Source organism: Aureobasidium melanogenum (assembly GCF_000721775.1).
Source record: "Aureobasidium melanogenum CBS 110374 unplaced genomic scaffold scaffold_1, whole genome shotgun sequence".
Classification (NCBI taxonomy): Eukaryota; Fungi; Ascomycota; class Dothideomycetes; order Dothideales; family Saccotheciaceae; genus Aureobasidium; species Aureobasidium melanogenum.
This window is the reverse complement of record NW_024470053.1, coordinates 1,417,622-1,436,491: the sequence shown is the minus strand read 5'-3', so window position 1 is coordinate 1,436,491 and position 18,870 is coordinate 1,417,622. Positions and strand designations below refer to the sequence as shown.

The 18,870-nt window shown below is 49.8% G+C and overlaps 9 protein-coding genes across 9 annotated transcripts; 6 read left to right on the top strand and 3 right to left on the bottom strand.

The window, feature by feature from the left end:
• Window positions 1-262: 262 nt before the first annotated feature.
• M437DRAFT_61924 (uncharacterized protein) lies at window positions 263-1,422 on the top strand (the record flags this gene model as incomplete). Its single annotated transcript, XM_041024002.1, has 2 exons — window positions 263-1,173; window positions 1,227-1,422. The coding sequence occupies 2 exons, from the start codon at window positions 263-265 to the stop codon at window positions 1,420-1,422; spliced, it is 1,107 nt and encodes a 368-aa protein (XP_040884548.1).
• A 265-nt stretch (window positions 1,423-1,687) lies between these two features.
• On the top strand, window positions 1,688-3,605 carry M437DRAFT_37713 (tubulin nucleotide-binding domain-like protein; the record flags this gene model as incomplete). Its single annotated transcript, XM_041019693.1, has 5 exons — window positions 1,688-1,759; window positions 1,911-2,116; window positions 2,174-2,612; window positions 2,675-3,261; window positions 3,332-3,605. 5 exons carry the CDS (start codon window positions 1,688-1,690, stop codon window positions 3,603-3,605), a joined length of 1,578 nt encoding a protein of 525 aa, XP_040884547.1.
• Window positions 3,606-5,859: 2,254 nt separating this feature from the next.
• On the top strand, window positions 5,860-7,701 carry M437DRAFT_37980 (uncharacterized protein; the record flags this gene model as incomplete). The annotated part of the gene is made up of 1 exon (XM_041019750.1): window positions 5,860-7,701. One exon carries the CDS (start codon window positions 5,860-5,862, stop codon window positions 7,699-7,701), a length of 1,842 nt encoding a protein of 613 aa, XP_040884546.1.
• An 819-nt stretch (window positions 7,702-8,520) lies between these two features.
• Window positions 8,521-10,347, bottom strand: M437DRAFT_61921 (uncharacterized protein; the record flags this gene model as incomplete). Its single annotated transcript, XM_041024001.1, has 2 exons — window positions 8,521-9,039; window positions 9,088-10,347. 2 exons carry the CDS (start codon window positions 10,345-10,347, stop codon window positions 8,521-8,523), a joined length of 1,779 nt encoding a protein of 592 aa, XP_040884545.1.
• A 615-nt stretch (window positions 10,348-10,962) lies between these two features.
• M437DRAFT_36485 (uncharacterized protein) lies at window positions 10,963-12,371 on the bottom strand (the record flags this gene model as incomplete). Its single annotated transcript, XM_041019461.1, has 2 exons — window positions 10,963-11,823; window positions 11,886-12,371. The coding sequence occupies 2 exons, from the start codon at window positions 12,369-12,371 to the stop codon at window positions 10,963-10,965; spliced, it is 1,347 nt and encodes a 448-aa protein (XP_040884544.1).
• Window positions 12,372-13,774: 1,403 nt separating this feature from the next.
• On the top strand, window positions 13,775-14,167 carry M437DRAFT_37485 (uncharacterized protein; the record flags this gene model as incomplete). Its single annotated transcript, XM_041019638.1, has 2 exons — window positions 13,775-13,961; window positions 14,016-14,167. 2 exons carry the CDS (start codon window positions 13,775-13,777, stop codon window positions 14,165-14,167), a joined length of 339 nt encoding a protein of 112 aa, XP_040884543.1.
• Window positions 14,168-14,415: 248 nt separating this feature from the next.
• Window positions 14,416-15,498, top strand: M437DRAFT_38291 (BCNT-domain-containing protein; the record flags this gene model as incomplete). The annotated part of the gene is made up of 2 exons (XM_041019808.1): window positions 14,416-14,730; window positions 14,782-15,498. The coding sequence occupies 2 exons, from the start codon at window positions 14,416-14,418 to the stop codon at window positions 15,496-15,498; spliced, it is 1,032 nt and encodes a 343-aa protein (XP_040884542.1).
• A 356-nt stretch (window positions 15,499-15,854) lies between these two features.
• M437DRAFT_80162 (uncharacterized protein) lies at window positions 15,855-16,460 on the top strand (the record flags this gene model as incomplete). Its single annotated transcript, XM_041027299.1, has 1 exon — window positions 15,855-16,460. The coding sequence occupies one exon, from the start codon at window positions 15,855-15,857 to the stop codon at window positions 16,458-16,460; it is 606 nt and encodes a 201-aa protein (XP_040884541.1).
• A 379-nt stretch (window positions 16,461-16,839) lies between these two features.
• Window positions 16,840-17,664, bottom strand: M437DRAFT_71331 (uncharacterized protein; the record flags this gene model as incomplete). Its single annotated transcript, XM_041025659.1, has 1 exon — window positions 16,840-17,664. The coding sequence occupies one exon, from the start codon at window positions 17,662-17,664 to the stop codon at window positions 16,840-16,842; it is 825 nt and encodes a 274-aa protein (XP_040884540.1).
• Between the last annotated feature and the right edge of the window lie 1,206 nt (window positions 17,665-18,870).

Here is an 18,870-nt window from a genome sequence, read left to right as displayed (position 1 = left end):
GGTGACTGTCTTGATTGTTGAAAATAGCGAGTCAAGGACATGCGTTCACAGCCATTGCTTAGCAGAACAATTGTTAACACATAAATCTGTTGAATAGATACATATCACACGTCTCGGAGGTCTTGAGCATCACCGCAGCGGGCAGATCCGCGATAAGATGCGCCTTCCTTAAATTGTCAAGGCGACTGAGCAAGTCGCGCCTCAAACCATCATCAGAACAATAGTCCACTCTATTACTTACAGACGGCATTAATAGTACGCCATGGATTTCGCATCACTCATGTCGGCGCAGATCGCCAAATCCAGACCGACGTCAAAGTCTCAAACGCCAGAAGCAGCGAAACCATTCAAGTACACTAAACGCGCCGACGTCGAAGCACAACGACAAGCAGACTACGCCGCCGAGCAGAAAGCATTAGAAGATGCGCGAATTGCTAAACTCGAGAAAAAGCGCAAACTCGAAGAAGACGAGTCAGAGAAAAACAGAGCAAGAGAGGAGAAGCGAAAGAGACTGGCAGAAGAGAGCAGAAGATTGAGAGAAGAAGAAGAGGAACGAGAAGAAAGGATCCGCAGAAAGAGGCTAGGACTACCAGATTTACCACCAAAAGAAAAGGCTGTCGAGAGCGGTGATGCCACACCTGCGCCTGAGAATGACATTCCGCCAGAAGAGCTCGTGCAAAAGTTGAGGGACATGAATGAACCTGCGCGCTTGTTTGGAGAGACACACAATGCGCGACTGCGACGATACAGGAAGCTTGCTGGACTCGATGCTTCAGGCAAGCCGAAGGCAGTCATGTATCCTGGTCCCATACCCACCACCCTTGAGCCTGTGCCCGAAGCCGATATGAAGGTGTCCGACGTCGTGCCCAAGGATACCGAGGGCCGCGCCTTTCTTTACCGACAGCTCGCTTCCTACTTTACTCTGGTCCTGTCAGAATGGCAAGTCTCGCTATCGCTCCGAGATGAGGCTGTAAAAACGAGCAGTAGCGGTAGAGCTGCGTACAGTGCTATGGTCCAGGCACGCGACAGTATGGTGCCATTATATCGAAAACTGGAGAAGGGAGAGGTCGAGGAAGGAATTTTGGGTCCGATTGTTGAGATTGTCCGAGCCTGCCAGGAGAGACGCTATGTTGATGCCAACGATGCTTACCTGCGTTTGAGTATCGGTAAAGCGTAAGTCGACTCCTCACGAATCCTTGGTTCTCGAGATGCTAACAAAATCCCAGTGCATGGCCAATTGGTGTTACCATGGTCGGTATCCACGAAAGATCCGCACGCGAGAAGTTGCATGCGAACGACAAAGACGCTGCACATATCATGAGCGACGAGATTACGCGAAAATTTTTGCAGTCCATCAAGAGATGCTTGAGTTTCTCACAAACCCGCTGGCCACCAACAACACCTCTGCAGCTCATGGGCTAGAAGGTCATTTTCAACTGCTCTCATTATAACCCGTAAAGCCTGAACTACTCCTATAGCTATAATGAATAATGAAAACCTAAAGAAGTGGTATTGATCTGTTCAACTGATGTGGTCGATTTTTTTCTCCTCCATTTATTTTTCGTTTTATTTTTCTCGCCCATCTCCGCATTTGGTATGAAGCTCTCGCCTCACGTCCTGATCTTGCTTTGCATTTTTACCGCACGTCGATTTGTCTGCGACGAAAATATTGATTTCAGATCTCAATATGCATGAAGTGATCACCTTGCAGTTTGGCCAACAGGCCAATTACGTTGGTACGCATTTTTGGAATGCGCAGGTAAGCCTTCCTGTTCCCGCAACGCTCCCAGCCCTCCCAATATGCGGCCGTACCGAAGACCATGGAGATCGAAATGATCTTCAATAACAGTCTACGTTGCAAAGAACCGCTCGAGTTTCGCTAGAACAAAGGTTGATTGGTTCACGTTCAGGAAACATATTTCACGTATGGCGATGAAGAAGAATCTCCGGTGGATCATGACATCCATTTTCGACCTGGACACTCGGAAGATGGCACAGAGACGTTCACTCCTCGCGCACTAATATATGATCTGAAAGGTGCATTCGGTACTTTGAGGAGAGATAATGCACTCTATGGTGCAGTAGATGATCCCACAGCGATCGCACAGCAGATGTGGTATGTTTCAAATATATTCTGATTATGCATACTGAGCATGACTTATCAAATCCCCAGGGCGGGAAACACAGATGTGATTCAAACAGATCAAATCCAACAAAGTGCATATCAACAGCATCTGGACCAAGGACTGGAGCCACCTACTCTATCGCCAGAGACTGTTCGTTACTGGTCCGACTACAATAGAGTGTTCTATCATCCCAAGTCAATCGTTCAGTTGCAAGAGTATGAGCTGAACTCGGCTCTCATGCCTTTCGAGAAGTGGGCTACTGGAGAAGATTTGTTTGACAGTCTTGACAAAGAACATGACCTTCTGGACAGGGATTTGCGACCTTTCCTGGAAGAATGTGATCAACTGCAAGCAATTCAAATGGTCACCTCTGCTGACGATGCTTGGGGTGGCTTCACGAGCAAGTATCTGGAGAGAATGAGAGACGAACTGGGCAAGACAAGTGCTTGGGTATGGGGACTCGAGGAGGGTGGACGCAAGGCAAGAGTCAGTATACTCATGCACGAGAATTTCGATACACGGACTAATGCCATGCGTGCATGACACAGGCCAAGCAGATCTTACAGGTTGCCAATGTCGCACAGTCAATTCATCAGATCTCGAGCCAGGCTAGCATGTACATCCCGCTCACCACGTTGCCAGACGTGCTACCGCCATACGTCAATCTGAATGCAGCATCTAAGTGGCATACCTCCGCACTGCAGCTTCTGGCTTTGGAAAGCATGACTTTACCAACTAGACTGCGCTCAGGCCAGCAAGGACGTACGTCGTTTGCTGACATTGAGACACTGTTAAGCAACGATGGCAACCGCAGGATTGCTCAACTCAACATGAGCATCAAAGACCCAGCCGAGCTCGAGGGCGAACGAAACGGCCATGCATCACAACACGACAGCAGAATAAATGGGTACACTAACGGATACCATGACCATGATGATTCAGAGAGCAAGGATCTCGACATAGACATGCAGCCAAAGACTGCCAATCTGACTGGCGAACGAGGACACCACAACCGCCGAATTCACGTATTCAGCCAATTGCAGAGTTTGCGCGGTAAATGGAAGTCAAGTCTCGAAATCGAAGATACAAACCTCGCTTCTCGCGATCGCTTCGGCCATGGTCCCAGGATTGAAAGGTGAGTTTGAAACACATGGAGATTGGGATGTCGCGACATGGCGGCAGAACACGAATTCGATGCTGACGAGATGGATCCACAGTCAGCAATCTGCATTGCTCTTCCCAGTGATCGACAGCTTCCCTCAAGTATTTGTATCTCACAATGTCGTCAAGAAGCTCGCTGTACACGCGACACTATCGACGACTACATCAGTCGCGCAAAGAATCCGTGCAGTAGAAAGAATTTCTCGCTCAATAATTGGGATTGACGAGCGCGAGGCACTTTGCGATGGACTTGTTGGGATCTGCGAAGAATATGAAGATGGATGGGACAGCGACAGCGACAGCGATGATGATGCTTAGAATTCAAGTGCTCGGCTGAAAGCAACAAAAAAGTTCTGCAAGGTACAAATCTACTTTTTGTATCTTGTTTTTCACTCTTGCCCTGCAGGGAATATGGACAAGGATGATAGCTGATCAACAGGGCGGACCGTAACTTTGCAGTCACAACTCTTTGACAGCATTTTTCCTCGGCCAGTCCCTCTCTTCCCCAAGACTCCAAGTTTGTCTCTTGGTGGGTCGGCTGGGAGATTTGGACGAACGGAAGCACATACTAGATCGAGCGCTGATCTGGCCTTGCAGGCTGCGTTAGCTCTCGTGGAGTGCATATCATGAGTAATCGTATGGGTGGGTGAGCTTGGCCAAACAGCAACACCACGAAAATATCACCGCGAGCTCTCAACAAAAAAATGAACCATTCACTCGTATATGCTTGGCTGTGAGCTACCAATTTTTATTTTTGTGCTCTTGTGATAAGCGGAACTTTGTTGTGTACCTGCATACGTACTGCCCTTCTTACTACTCGAGTATAACTTTGCGAGCCAGGCAGCCTCCCACCGCGAGGAGAGCTGGGCGGAAAGCACAAAAGTCAGAAAAGCGCTGTTCCGAAGGAAACCCGCAGCCTCTTCTTTCTCGTGATTGGCTGATATAATTGCATTTATCATGCGAACCAAAATCTCAAAGGCGTGAAGCGAGCATGCCTAGCTCCACTCTTTGTCAAAATAGGGCAAAAGTCCAGAAACTCTACTCGGCGTGACCACCAGTGGGATTTTTGTGAGGTCGCAAGCAAAGACCCAACTGTGCGGATGGCGGCAACGATTCAGAGAAGAACATGGCTGTTGCCAATTGCTCGTGCTTCGCAAGGCGTGCTCATGGCGTCGTCAGTGGCTTGAATCCTTCAGATGGTCATCTCTTCGCATTTTAGTCAAGCACGATACATCACATGTATTCAGCCTCGAGCCAAGGATGGCTTGGTAGATGCAACCTCAGAGATCAGAAAAAAGTAGTGGTGGATGTGACATCTGCTTGTCCCTCGTATAGACGATACGGCGATGTATAACAATAGTATCCCTTCTGCACAGTTTGACCATGTGACATAACTTGTCCAAGAATCCATCTGATCAAGCAGCTCGTATGGGGAAGCCACGCGGTCCTCGAGCTCGTCAAGCTATGCAGCAATTCAATAGCTGCGGAGAGCACATGGTGGAAATACGATATTCCCAAGCCTTTGTTGAGGGCTTGAGGTACAATGATGCGAATCAAAATCCTTCAGTACACACAAGGTTTTGTCGTTGCAGGGCAATCCCGACATGGCGCACCTGGAGCCTCTTGGAGCCTCTTGCCCATGGACAGGAACGAGCAGGTTAAAGTTGTATGGTTCGTTTGTGGCTGCAAGTAGTGCTGTCTCGGTTGTGGACGGCCCTTTATTCCCCACAAGATCGACGTGATGCCATTTCTATTTTCTGCTTCTGGCTTCTGTTCGTCTTGCTGCCAACTGGCACGCTACTGCAGGTTCATTGTCTTGGGTTATGGAAGCCCATCGCGCCTATCATCCCACCGTTGAGTCTTTTCGAAGCCAAAACGTTCAGTCAACGAGCATACGAAAACGCCTTGTCTGAGATTGCTCCAGCGTGCACAACGTCATGTTGTGAAGCTCAATGCATCAGCAGGAACCCGATCGAAGGGCAAGCAACAGATAAATTTTCTACCAGCTTTCAGCTCTGCATGCTGCATGCAGTGTATGTTTTGCACGAGCTGCCTGCAGCTGGGAGCTTGGTTGGCTGGGGTACGCTTGCCATGCATGCATGTGGATCTCGTTCCCTCTTGTCATGGTGTGGGTCGGACCTTAGACGACGAACCTTCGAACTATCGACTCCAATACGAAAAAAACTCATCTCCGCCAAGCTCAAGGTAGTCGGCTGCTCCGCTTACCTTGCTTGTACCAACCATGCGTCTGCCAGCAAGTAACTTAGTCAACACGCACTCGATCTGCTAGTGCTGGCGCCGGCTGATCCTCATCAGTGGCGTACTCTAAGTCACGTCAATTGGTAGGCTACCGGACACAGAGGATGGGGCGTCTCGAGTTCGGGCAGTAAACATGCTGGGGAAGGTGGGATATATTAATCGTCCCTTCCTGCCCTCCAAAATGCTCTATCATCCCAATCACTTTTACTAATCCACCCTCTAGAGACTCTCTCGCTACGGTCTCTCTTGGATACTTTCGTTCACACATCAAAAGTATTAATCATTTGACATCGACTCGGATATCTGTAAAAGAATGAAGTCTTTCTCAATTCTTGCAGGCCTTGTTGGTCTGGCTTCCGCCTCAAACTGGAACGAGACCTGGACTACCTCTTCGTCTGCTTCCTCGTCTTCATCTTCCTCGGTCATCAAGCCTACCGGCTGGAGTTCCGAGTCGAGCTCTTCTGTCTCCATCAAGCCTACCGGCTGGACTCCAGAGCACAGCTCTTGGGCTCCTTCTTCTTCGGCTGAGCCTAACGCTACCTCCACCCTAATTACATATGTTACGACAACCGTATGTCCTGCGACTACAATTGTCAATGGACACACGAGCATTTATACCACTACGAGCACATTGACAGTTACCTCGTGCAAGGGTGGCTGCCACAAGCCCACCGAGGCCCCTTCTTCGAGCTGGGTTCCTTCCTCTACCAAGCCTGCTGAGAATGCCACCTCGACAGAGACTGTGTACTACACCAGCACTTCATTGTGCCCAATTACCACCATCAAGCAAGGTCAGACGTTCACGTACACCTCGACCAGCCTCATCGTTGTTACCAGCTGCAAGGGAGGCTGCCAGAAGCCTACATCTGCTCCTGAAACAACCAAAACAGAGGAGGTCTATGAGACTACCACTGTTTGCCCCACAGTCCTCACCACTGTTAGCGCCGGAAAGACGCTCACACAAACAACCACATTGACCTCAGTTTTGACATTGACTTCATGCAAGGGAGGCTGCTCTAAGACTCAGCAGCCCTCGCAGAGCACTCCTGTTGCTCCTTACCCAATCTGGAACGCAACCACTCAAGGCCATGCTGGTCCTTCTGGTATCGTCCCCTCTGGATGGGTCCCCGTTCCTGTTCCCTCTGAGAAGACCAAGACTGAGACCGATGTTGTGAAGACAACAGTCACTACCTGCTCTTCTGGAGAAGTCATCTCGACTGGTGGATCGAAGACCACTTTGACTACCCCTTCGGTTATCACAAGCATCTACACCAGCTACGCCACCCTCACTGCTTCTACCCAAGGCCATGTCGTGCCTACTGTCCCTGTTTCCAGCGGCGAGGCCAAGCCCAGCACGATTACCAAGTACAGCACTACTGAGCTCACCATTTCTTGCAAGGAGTGCGCCTCGGGCAGCCAGGTCGTCACCAGCTCTTACCCAGTCGTCGTCGTTTCGACACCTGCTTCTTCTCCTGTATCGCCTGTCACGAACTCGGCCCCTGGCTCTTCCGGCAAGGTTACCGTTGTCGTGCCAGTCACGGAATACACCACCACCTGCCCATACACCACTACTGATTCGCACGGCTCGACTTCAATCTTCATGACAACCTCAATTGTCAGCCACCCCGCTGAGAGCACTATGGTTCCTTCTGCACCAGCTGAGTCTCAGCCTGCATCTTCGCCTGTTGCTCAATCAAGCCCCGTCGAGTCTCACAGCAGCAAGCCCGTCGAGTCCCAGCCCGCCTCTTCGCCTGTTGCTTCCGTCCAATCGAGCCCCGTTGAGTCTGCACCTATTCAAAGCAGCAAGCCCGCATCATCACCCGTTGCCCCGGTCGAATCTGCCCCTGCTACCACTCCCGCTGCCAGCTCGTCTGCCAAGCCCACTGGCAACGTTGTCACTCAGATCAGCGATGGTCAGATCCAGGCTCCTGGCCCTTCATCTGCTCCCGTTGCCCCTGCAAGCTCCGGTCCTGCTGCCTCTTCCGTCCACTCTATCCTCAGCAGTTCCGTCCAGATCAACGCTCCTAGCAGCACCAGCGGCTCTGTCGCATCTGCTACTGTCTCGACACCCGCTCAATACACCGGTGCCGCCAGCAAGACCAACGCTAGCTTCATGGCTGCTGTTGCCGCTATGGCTGCTATCTTCTTCTTCTAGATGCTGGATAACCCCACTCTAGTACCTTCCTGTTTCCTTTCTCCTTCACTTCTTGTGTAACACCTTTTTATTCTTTTTCTTTCACACCTTTGTTGATCCCCTTTGTGGAGGATATGATATCATAATGACCATTCTGACTTAATGATCTCTGGCTCGGTCAACTCACACCTTTTGTTAAGGCTTGGGTTGTTTGTAGCCGGCGAAATAGTTGTACACTCCTTTCTGTCTTTGAAGATAAGAAAACAAAAGAAACATATAGAACTGTCAATCAAAATAAAAATTACATTAGAACAATCTTTGGAGACTGCCAACTTGTTTTCCGTCCTGTCTTGTTTGCAAGAATATGCCTCTGCACTTTTTTCCCTTCTTTTTCTTTTTTTCTTTTTTTGCGTTATCGCGTGAATTGACTGGACACGAAAAGTCATCAGGCTTGGAACGGTCTGAAAATTTATTGATTCGCCCATCGTCCTAACTTTGAACTACTCTTTATGTATGCTTGTCTATGGCCAACACTGTAGTCAACGTATGGCTACGACAACAAGAGATTACAAGCTTCGTATGACTAAATATCGATGCAACGGCATAGGGGTACGCAACACGAGAATGCTTTCTGTATTCGCTCTGACTGGCGAAATGTTGCACGGTACTGTACAGGTGTGGGAGAATGTTAAAGATCACACCAACTTCGTGCGGAATACGGCACCTGCCTTTCAAATTACCTCTGCCTGTCTTTCCGCTCTCAGCCATCCCAATCCTGAGGTTGTTCTTGATGCAGCCCTCGCGCGAGGGACTGCAAAGTCTCTTGTCAACGAAGTTCCTTCAGTCAAATCTCATGTGGTCCCAGAATACTAGGGGTGTCAGTGCAGGGATGTCGCGGTATGCGAATACCACGATGCACCAAGGTATGGAGTTCTGACCCATGTCATCGTTGAATTGCTCCCATCCTCCGATGACATTTCCCTCCGCGCCAAAATTTGTCCTCTTCATGTAGGAAAGGAGTCCACAGCAGCCCTGGTCTTCGAACAAGAGTCCCAGCAAATGAGACTCAATAAAGCCCTCCACTTCCATTCGGTTTTCTTTTTCGGGACTGAAACGACAGTAGCCTGGCAGGAAACCAATGAACGAGCCTGCCTTGATTGGTACGGTCGAGAATGCACCTAAACCACCTTTTTCATCGTCTCTGATTGTGATTGACCAGGAGTAATTGTCGTCACGGAATCCACAGTAGCCGTACTTCAGTGTTTCCTCCATGCTGGGAAGATCGATGAAGGCTCGTTTCTCCATGTCAGCCATAACTTCGGTGTTCGACTGGAATGCAACTAGCTCGGTAAAGTGTTTCTAAAAGTATGTCAGCCAATTCGGTCAATGCGGTGCGAAACCACTTACCCAAACCACGCGGTTGTCATTCCATTCGTCACGTACCGCCTGAGGGACATTCTTGAACAAGCGCATCTCACGGCGCCCAGAGTAGTCTCCATTAGCTCTGCTGAATGCACGAAGACTCAATTCGGCTGGAAACGAGCCGAAAAACTCAATCCAAGGTCCAAAGGTTGCTTCCGGATCGCTGATTTGTCCGAAGAGTGAGTCCAGGTTTCTGACGTTGACCATGAACACCCAACTATGGCCTTCAGTTCTTAACCAAGACAGACACCTGTAGTAATTTCTACGGCGGCCGCGCCACTTGCTGGGGGCATATTTGTCCTTAGTCTCCTTTTCAGGGCGCTCATAGACCAAGCCATGAGACTCGATGTCCTGTCGTGAGAACTTGTACTCTCCGTAGCTTTTGGGAAATTTTTCGCCCAAAGCCATGTACAAGAGCTCTTCGTTACCAATCTCGACTTCCTTGCTTTGGTCGGTATTCATGCAGTATTTTTGCAGGAGCGGCCAGACCCAAGACTTCATGCCTTGTCTTGTGTATGTCACATCTTCTTGTGCTTGAACGATGTCTTTGATGCTCATTACAGCACCATCGAAGTCACCAGCGTTGTCCCTCTCTGCCAGAATTCCTGGTTGACGACAGTATTCTGCGAGGCCTAGCGTTTCAAGTGCTTGTCTGGGCTCACCTGTGGCAGCCAGTGCTGCTTCGGCCTGGCGCAGTTCTTTGTCCCAGTATGTGGTCAGTGCCTTAACCATCAGCGGTCCTAATCTTTCGACCATCGGTAAGGTAGCTGTGAACTGAGGCTCGACTGTCTTGAGGTTGTTGTCGGATGCATCTAGGATACATTTGTGTAATTTGGCAGCAAAACCCTCTTGAGACAATCCAACCACGTAGTTCCGATCTGCATCATCAGACATGTCAATGTCTTCTTCATCAGTCTCCGAACGGTCAGGCATAGCCTCGGTGCGTATGGCGATTTCTTCATCTTCAAAAGTCGCCGGGTTGAGTGTGTTGACGGCTGACTGCTCCGGCAAATCTAGTCGGGGGCCTCCCTCCCAAATTGTAGGCTGTTGATCAGGCTGGATGGCGCCACGTTGGACCAGCTCCCGTCTAATAACATCAGTGATGCGGATTGCCAAATATCTCTGGAGTTCAGGATCCGAATGGTCACCCAGACCAGCTAGACTAGTGAACTGTGATGCTAGCGCGCACAGCTGATCTTGTGCAGACCTGACACCCATCAAGGGCTGTTGTGTGTTTTGCGCCATGCCGTCAGCATGGGTAACGGTTTCACGATGCTGTGTCGAGTCTGAAGCAAAGGAAAATATGACGAGTGAAACTTGAAAGGGAAAGAAAGTGTAGGTTGGTGCGAAGATCGGGATCGGAAGAGTGTAGAAGGAGCAACAAACAAAGGGACAGCTCGACCGGAAATTCGACGACCTTCTTCGATTTATTGGATGCGCAGCAATTGGACATTTAATGTCATCGATGAGATCCTTCTCTTTCTCAAGCAATGTGGCGGTGATCTAAAGGTGCCGGAGGCGAGCCTCGTGGTGAGCCACATTCAGCTTTGGATCCAACTTGCTGACTCTATCTAAGGCTATAGTGGGCTCCTACAGCTACGATGTGACAAGCTTGTCCATAAGAAGGGAGACACTAATTGTCACCTTTCGAATCAAGAAAAATGCATGCTGGCGTAGGATGAAAAAGAAGAAACCGAAGTTTGGGGGTATATGACAGGACTAACAAGAAATTGTAGACCAGAAGAAACTAAAACTGATGGGTATAATCGAAGAGAAAACAGAAAAAAACACCATGTCATGCAGATTACCAACCTTTAACCCTACCAAACTCCTCGCTCTTGTTGACTTCTATATGTATGTTCATTTATCCCGCTTGAAGATGGAAACAAAACTCTTTCTCTTGGCCACCTTGGGACTGACGGGGGACGCGCTTTGTGGTATCGGCGGTGGTTTAGGCATGGGAGAACTTGACGAGACGGGTCGAGGTGAACCAGATACGTTCTTGAGTATGCCGTTCAAGTTGCTTTTACGCTTGTCTTCGCCGTTTGGCGTGCCAATTGGAGTGGGAGGTAGTTCCCTATTAGGTGGCAGTTCCTTAGGCGGTGGCGGTTTTTCCTTCTCCTCGAGCACGGGAGATGTTGCACTAGCGATGAATGCAGGGCCCGGATGTGAGGTCAAGGAGACAGCAGACTGCGACAGGTTCTGACTAGGTTGACGAGAGTGGCTGGTGGTGGGTAGATGTGTGTTTGCAACCTGTGGGAGTGCCGAAGGGACATCGTCGGTATTCCTGATTGAAGGCTTCTTTGCATGTACTGATCTTCGCGACCCTCTGGTCCAGGCACGTTTGATGGCGTTTGCGGCCGTTACATCAGACTCTATACTGCTCTTCTCGATGCGCTCAATCTCTCCAAAGACAGTGGTGCCGTTTGTGGCAAGGTTCTCCTCGGCAATGGGCTGGAACCGAAGGATGCCTCTTTCTGGTGGGACAGCAAGGATGTCTGCCATGAAGGATTGGATGAGGGCCGAGTTGCGCTTGTTGGTAACAGGCTGTAGTTGAGATGGAAGGGCGGTGATGGTGAGGATGTATGCTGGTTCGAAAGAGCCAGCGAGCAGCAAACAAGCAGAGTGCTCGACGTTGACCATGATGCTGCTCTCAGGACGTGAATAGCGCTGGCTGAGATTGTACGACATGTCGGTGACGAGAGTGAATTCATCCTTGACCTGTTCCCCTTGCATTAGTTTCAATCCCCCCTCGCGACGGCCACGTGCACACGACAACATACAATGACATTGGTACGCAGCTCGGCTACGACTGGAGAGTCCTTTTCGATTCTCTCACGCACACTGCCCAAGCCATTGCCCTTGTATTGGAACTGCTCTTCATAATAGTTTGTCCTCCTCTTCGAGTCCTCGATCGAGTAATCTGGAACATCCTTGTCGCCAGACATGCCGAACGACAGTTCGGAGCTGATGTTTCGCGAGCGATTACCTCCTCCTCCAACCAGGTTCAGATATGCAGCTTCAATCTCTGCTGGGTCCCTTTCGTCGCCGGATCCGTCGTCATCGCGTGTGCGGGCAAGCTGCTCCCCGGTCTTTTGAGGAAGCAATGAATACACACCGCTCCTGTACGTTTCTCGCCGAGGCAAAGCTCCGCCAGTTGTGGACATTGATCTGCGGTCTTGTTCTCCTAGTGCGGGCGAGTCTGGGTAAGGATAGAATGTTTGGCGCGCAGAGGCGCGCTTAAACGAGAGTGGTCGTTCCAAAAGCATCTTAGCTACTTGTGCGGTGCTAGATGCACCTTCCCGGATCTGCGTGCAACTGCGACAGCCTAAATGGTCGAATGTGTGACAAAGAGTGTGTAGATTGGTGACAAAGAACGAGTCGAGAGTACTAGAAGGGAAAAGGAATGGATGTGGCAGAACGAAAGCGTCCAGCGACTGCTACCATGGAGCGAGCCAGCATGTAGACAAGCAAGTTCTCTAGGTAGGGAACGGACAAAAGATCTGATGGAAGGACTTGGGGCCTGACCTTGGACTCGCCAGCTCATGGCTCAAACGCCGTTGTGTGGGCACCAGCACGGATTGGGAGGAGAAAACGTTGAAATGCTCCAAGACTAGCCATGTGCTATCAGGCGCCACTCGAAGCCTGTCGCTTTGCTGTTGTTGGAACGCGCAAATCAGATCAGAGGGCTTCAATGCGATTGCTTGCTGACAGCAGCTGAGGGACAATCCTTTTGAAGGCTAATATGCCGTCGAGGTACAGAGGTCAACGCTGGTTGGTCTTTTGGCTTGGGGACGACTCCGGACTTCCTACAAGGCAGACCGGCACCGCCCTAATCTGGTTAGTCGCTGGATCGAGCCCGGTACATAGTACCCGACGGCAACGATTGCCTCCGTTGGAATCTCTCTCCGAGTCCGAGAAACCGTTGTCATCTATGTAATCCTAGCCGAGATTTGATCCATGTCATGAGCCTCAGCTCAAAGACATCTTGTCTTGTTCAACTGCGAATGCATCTCAGATTTTTTCGATACCGCGGTAGCAATAAGCAGCGCTTAGAAGCCTTGCCCAGCATGGGCCAGTGCGACGGATGCAGTCACCGGCATTGAGCCGCTTTGAATCCGAAACAACTCTTGCCGTTTCAAGATCATTACTCGAGTACAATCGGTTGCACTGGGCACTGTCCAGAGCAGAACAGTGGCATTACAAGGTTTCACGTGTTACGCTGGATGCTAGAGGTCAAAGAACTGCTCAAGACCCTTGTGAGAAAGTGATTAAGACAAGCGACAATAGTCTGCCAGGAACCACTTGTGAGATCATGAATCGTGGAGATCACCCGCATCATCACCACCGCGCAACCAACCAACAGCAGTCCAAGATCGAATCGATCAACAAGAAAGGTCGAGTCTCTCAAGGCTCAGGGTCTCTTTGACGATTTGTGTCTTCCATCGTTCTCGTGTAAAGATGATCTATTGACGCTTTACTACGTACATCCTGTCATGACATAATGGTTCCTGAAGTATGACGAACTCGACAATCCATCACAACAGCTCTGGCGAATTTGGAGGAATATAAGAAAGCTCGATCTAGTCGATAATGCTCAATCATTCAATCAATTCACAATCCCATCAATACCTTCAAAATTTACACCACTTTCACAGCACATACACACAAAATGGACGGCGACAGCTCAGCAAAGACCATGGACAAGGGCGCCTCTGCTGCCTTGAGAAACGACGACCTTGGCTCCAACGCCGTCCATGAGGACGCTGTCCCTAGAGGCGAGCCCGCAGGCGAGAAAACCACAGGCACCGGTACCTCTGCCTTTAGCGCAGACGGCGCAATTGGCAAGCAGTTCACTGGTAAGTCTATACAAATGAGCACTTACGATGAAGCAATGGCTAATCAAACAACAGCCGACGGCTCAATCGGACAGATTGGTGAGAAGGTCGGTGGACCTTTCTCATCAGAGGGTGCAATTGGAAAGCAGTTCACCACTGGCGGTGCCATCGGAGGCACTGTTCAAGAGAATCTCGGCAAGGGCGAGAACAACACCTTCCAGAAGTAAAAAAAAAAACAAGGAGGGTCTCTACGAAACATGCCGATATGAATATGGCATTGTACAATAGTAATGGCATAACGAACAATTGCATCCCCATTTGAAAGCGACTTGGTATTAGTCGAGATGCATGTCACATTTGAAATCAGAAGGCGAAATCAAAAGGCGGAGAAGGGCGTCATGAGCCAAACAGTGCAAACAGATCGCCGTGCTCATGTTTCCGTCCTTGTCCATCTCAAGAACAATTTAGCCTTAAAATGCCAGACGCAGACACGATACCCACAGATCAAGACGACGAGTACAAGTCAAGCGAGGATGAAGACTTCAATCCGGATGAGGTAGACGCGCAACAAGATGAGGACTTGTCCTCGGATGAAGACGATGCGCCGCAACCAAAGAAAGCCTCCAAGAAGCGAAAGAAGGCCCAACAGGATGCCGAAGAACTCGACTCTGGAGATGAAGCGACAATAACAGAACTCAAGAAGGCCAAAAAGTCAAAAGCAGACGATGATGAGGATAGCGCTGGCGAGGGAGGTCTGATCAAGACGCGAGCTCAGAGAAGAGCAGAGTATGTCTGATGGTCGCCTCGCTGCAGGCATACAGCTAATACGTGTCGCAGGAAGCAAGAGCGTCAAGAATACCAAAAAGCCAACACTGACAATGTCACCGTCGATGTCGATGCCCTCTGGGCTTCCATGACCGCAAAACCCATCGGTCGACCGTCGCGAGAACAACCGAAACTCGTAGAAGACGTACCTGAGCAAGACGGTGAGCCTGGAAAGGCCGACAAGACAGCCATGCAGGATGGCGAAGATGACGACGGCATGATCACCATCAAGCGGTCCTACGACTTCGCTGGCCAAAAAGTGACAGAAGAGAAGCGCGTACACAAAGACTCAGCCGAAGCGAAACTCTTCCTCGCAAACAATGATCCTGCAAAACAGACAAAACCAAGTTCACCAACGCCAAAGGATGATCAGCCCGCTCTTCGCCGTCCTCTACGCCGCGCCTCAAAATTCGAGCCTAATCCTACTGGCGAAGTCAAAGGATTGCCACCAGAGCGCCAACGACTGCGCACTCCTTCTCGAGCTGATTTCCTGGCGCAACAAAAGAGATTGGAAGAAGAGGCCAAGATGGGCAAGGCCGTCAAACTCAATACCGTTCAAAAGTCGGCTATCGACTGGGCTGCCCATGTGGATCAAGAAGGACTCAAAGACGAATTGGACGAGTACGGCCGAAGCAAACAGGGCTACATTGGCAAGATGGACTTTTTGCGTGGTGTGCACGGCAAGAAAGAGGAGGAAGAACGAAAGGCTCGTATGGCTCAGTCTTCTGCATGAGGATGAATTATGATACCCAAATCTGCGGTCATTACCCGATTATTCTGTTCTATGATCTATGGTTCCTTGATCTTCCATCATCGCCATGGCTGTTGTATTTCTCAGTTTCCATGTGTTGCCAAGAACCGCAGGGTAACCGTCTTCCTGGGATGGAAAGAAGGAGAATGAAAGAGAAATAGAAGGAAAAAGCGATCATTAATGGATTCGGACACCGCAGAGGCCTTGGCTGGGAGCCTGATATAACACTAGCCAAACTTTTGACTCACTGATGGACACAAAAGTTGTTAAAGAGCCAATGCTTTCAATGATATGTTTGGAGACATCTCAATTGAACATTTCCAGCCAATTCAATCACAATGGCACAACGAATCAACCTCAGCGACGATGGCGCAAGCTTCATCACTCTGCATACTCTCCCAGACGACCTAAAAAAATATGGCGCCGATGCTTTCAATGCACTCTTCAATCTACACCCTGAGGAAAGAGGCAAAGTCCAAATGCAAGATGGCGAAGTGGAGTCACCTCGCTGGCACAAGAGTTATCTCAACACACCAAAATTCAATCCGACATTGCACCACAGCTACATGTTCTCAGGCCACGACGACTCAAACATTCGCGACCCTCTTCCAGACGCATTCTTGCCTTTTCTGAAATACGTCAATAGAGACAATGCTGGATACGATCAAGTCGTAATCAATTGGTACAAAGATGGACAAGACTATACCGCACAACATAGTGATTGCGAAGTGGGCATGGAGGAAGGCGCAGACATTGTAGTCATCTCTTTGGGTGATGAACGACTCTTCAAGATTCGACCTAAAACTTTGCCGCATGCAGAGGATCTCAAGATCCCTTGCCCTCATGGATCTGTGCTGACTATGGGCGGTCATACACAAAAGCTCTTTCGTCATGGTGTTCCCAAGTCTGCTTCTGAGGCTCCTCGCATCAGTATCACGTTTTGAAAATTCAAGAAACATTGAAGCTTCTTGATTACAGTCATACTTGCAATTCATCTATGATTCAAGTTTGTTTCAAATTTACGTTTGGGATCCATAGCTTGTGTAACAAGAAAGATATCACATTTTATTACTTGAAGATCTCTATATAAACATCAAAAACTTCTCGGTACAGAGACTGTGTGAATATGCCAAGGAGCGCGTGAGCACTAACTCTGTAGACAAACAATCTTTTAACGCCTCTATGCTGAACCATTGCTCGCTTTTATTCCCAATCTATAAGTCATAAAGGAGTGTCGTGAAAAGGTATGATAATCGTATCGGTACAGGTGTGTGTGGACCATGTGTAACTTGCTCAGTCAAAGCTACAGCAGTCAGAAAGACCTTAGTAGCCTGAAGGCTTCACCCAGCCAGAAGGCTTGACCCAACCAGTAGGCTTGACACTGCCGCTAGCAGAGCCAGTGTGAGACCAGCTGAGGGAAGAGCTGGGCTGGATGGGAGTGTTGGTGGCAGGGACAGCGGTCTCGGTCTTGTGGTCACCACCGTTGACAGTAACGTAAGAAATAACAGTCTCGTAAACAGTCTCAGGTGCAGGGCAAGTGCAAGAAGCCTGTCCAGTAACAGTGCTGCCAGGAATGGTAGTAGCAGAAGGCTGCACCGGAGCAGTCTCAGTAGAGGTAGGGTAGATGGTCTCGCAGCTGGTTGTGACCGTCTCATAGGTTGTCGTGATGTAAGAAACAGTCAGCCAGGTGCTGAAGAAGGTTGTCTCGCTGTTGGACATGACAGGAGTCGAGCAAGGCACGAACGAAGTGATGATTGATGTGACCTCGACAGGGATGGTGTAGGTCTTAGTGATCGTGCTTCCATCTGTAGGCTTGACGACAGCCGAAGAGGTGGTAGGTGGAGGGTTGACAGAGCCAGAGCCAGTTCCAATCACGCCAGTTCCAACAGCACCAGTGGGTCCGTGGAGGTAAGAAGAATCAATGGGGAAAGGTACAGTGTGCGAGGCAGCAGCAGTGAAAGGGTTGTATCCAAGGCAGGCTGCGTACTCAGCTGCGCAGGTAGCCATATTCGCGTCAAACTTGGTACGGCAAGTATTGTAGGCATAATCGCAGTCAGTGGCCGAGCGCTTCTCGAACTGGAACTTGCCAGGAAGTGCAGAAGCAGTTCCCAGCAGTGCAACAGCAGCGAAGGTGGTAGTGAAGTGCATTTCGATTAGGTATTGATGTTGGATTCAAGGTATGGTGTCGCTGATATGATGGAGCTGAGAGTATAGATAAAGCGAGAGGTTTCCAGCCAGAAGCGAATGTGGTTCGATGATCAGAATGAAATTGCTGTGGATAGTAGAAAGATATTTTTCTCGACGAGCCTCACCGCAAGTTATATACTAGTCAGAGACCAGGCCTACCTTCTCGTTGAGATTGAGTTATACGCTCCCGTAGTCGAATATAGCATCCACAGCTAGACCGTCATACCGTGAGGTAGCATTACGGGCCCTCTCGATCCTTTGGCGAGGTCCGGTATACTCGGAAACATGTATTTAGAGTCTGATCTGCGCCACGTTTGCCACAATACGAGACCAGAAGTACTCCAGAGGTTCATCAGGATAAGGACGGGCATGACCGAAAAAGGTGGTTGCTCCAGAAAATGGAAGACAAAACCCTGGAAAGCACTCTGCAAATTGCTATCTTTAGTGTCAGATTTGTGGCTTGGCACGCGCTTTGTCCAAACGGAGTTACATTCGCGACTTGCTGACTGGCTCGTATCCTCAACAATCTGAGAACGTGCCTTGCAGTCAGGTGTCATCCTGCATGTATGTATCGAGGTAGAAAAACTTTGCATGGCCTGTCGGTCATTCCGCATACTACTCTACCTCTGTACAAGCAAGACCTTGGCATGAACGTCTCACTTTGCGAAACCAGCAGACCGTTTTGGCAAGAGGTGTGGACAACGGCCAGGTGAGAATTCGGTGGATCAGCTCCCGAGTTTAGAATCACCTCCGGCGACCGAAACAAGAAATGCGATGGCTGTCATCGTGCTTGCAGAAATGCCCTCATGGAGGCTGCCACTAGACTGATCCTTCAGTGAACACGATCGCGCAAGGCGGAAGCTTAGATACCAGCGCCATCCACAAGCGAGTAGGCAGCCCTTGAGAGCCTTATCATGACGCGAATGAGGCCAGACACGATGTTGCCGAGGACTTGGTCATCTCGGCGGCCGATTCTTGGTCTCGACGAGAGGTACACAAACGCGGGTCGACTGTTGTTACATTTCTCGCTAAGATCAGATGGCCACCCTGTCTGGTTTCATCGGCATCGTCATGCAGGCCTTTGCACTGCCTCCTAGATCGAGTCCACAAGCAACGCAGACATACTGATATCTTCCCTCGACTCTCAGCGACCAGCACTCAGCGACT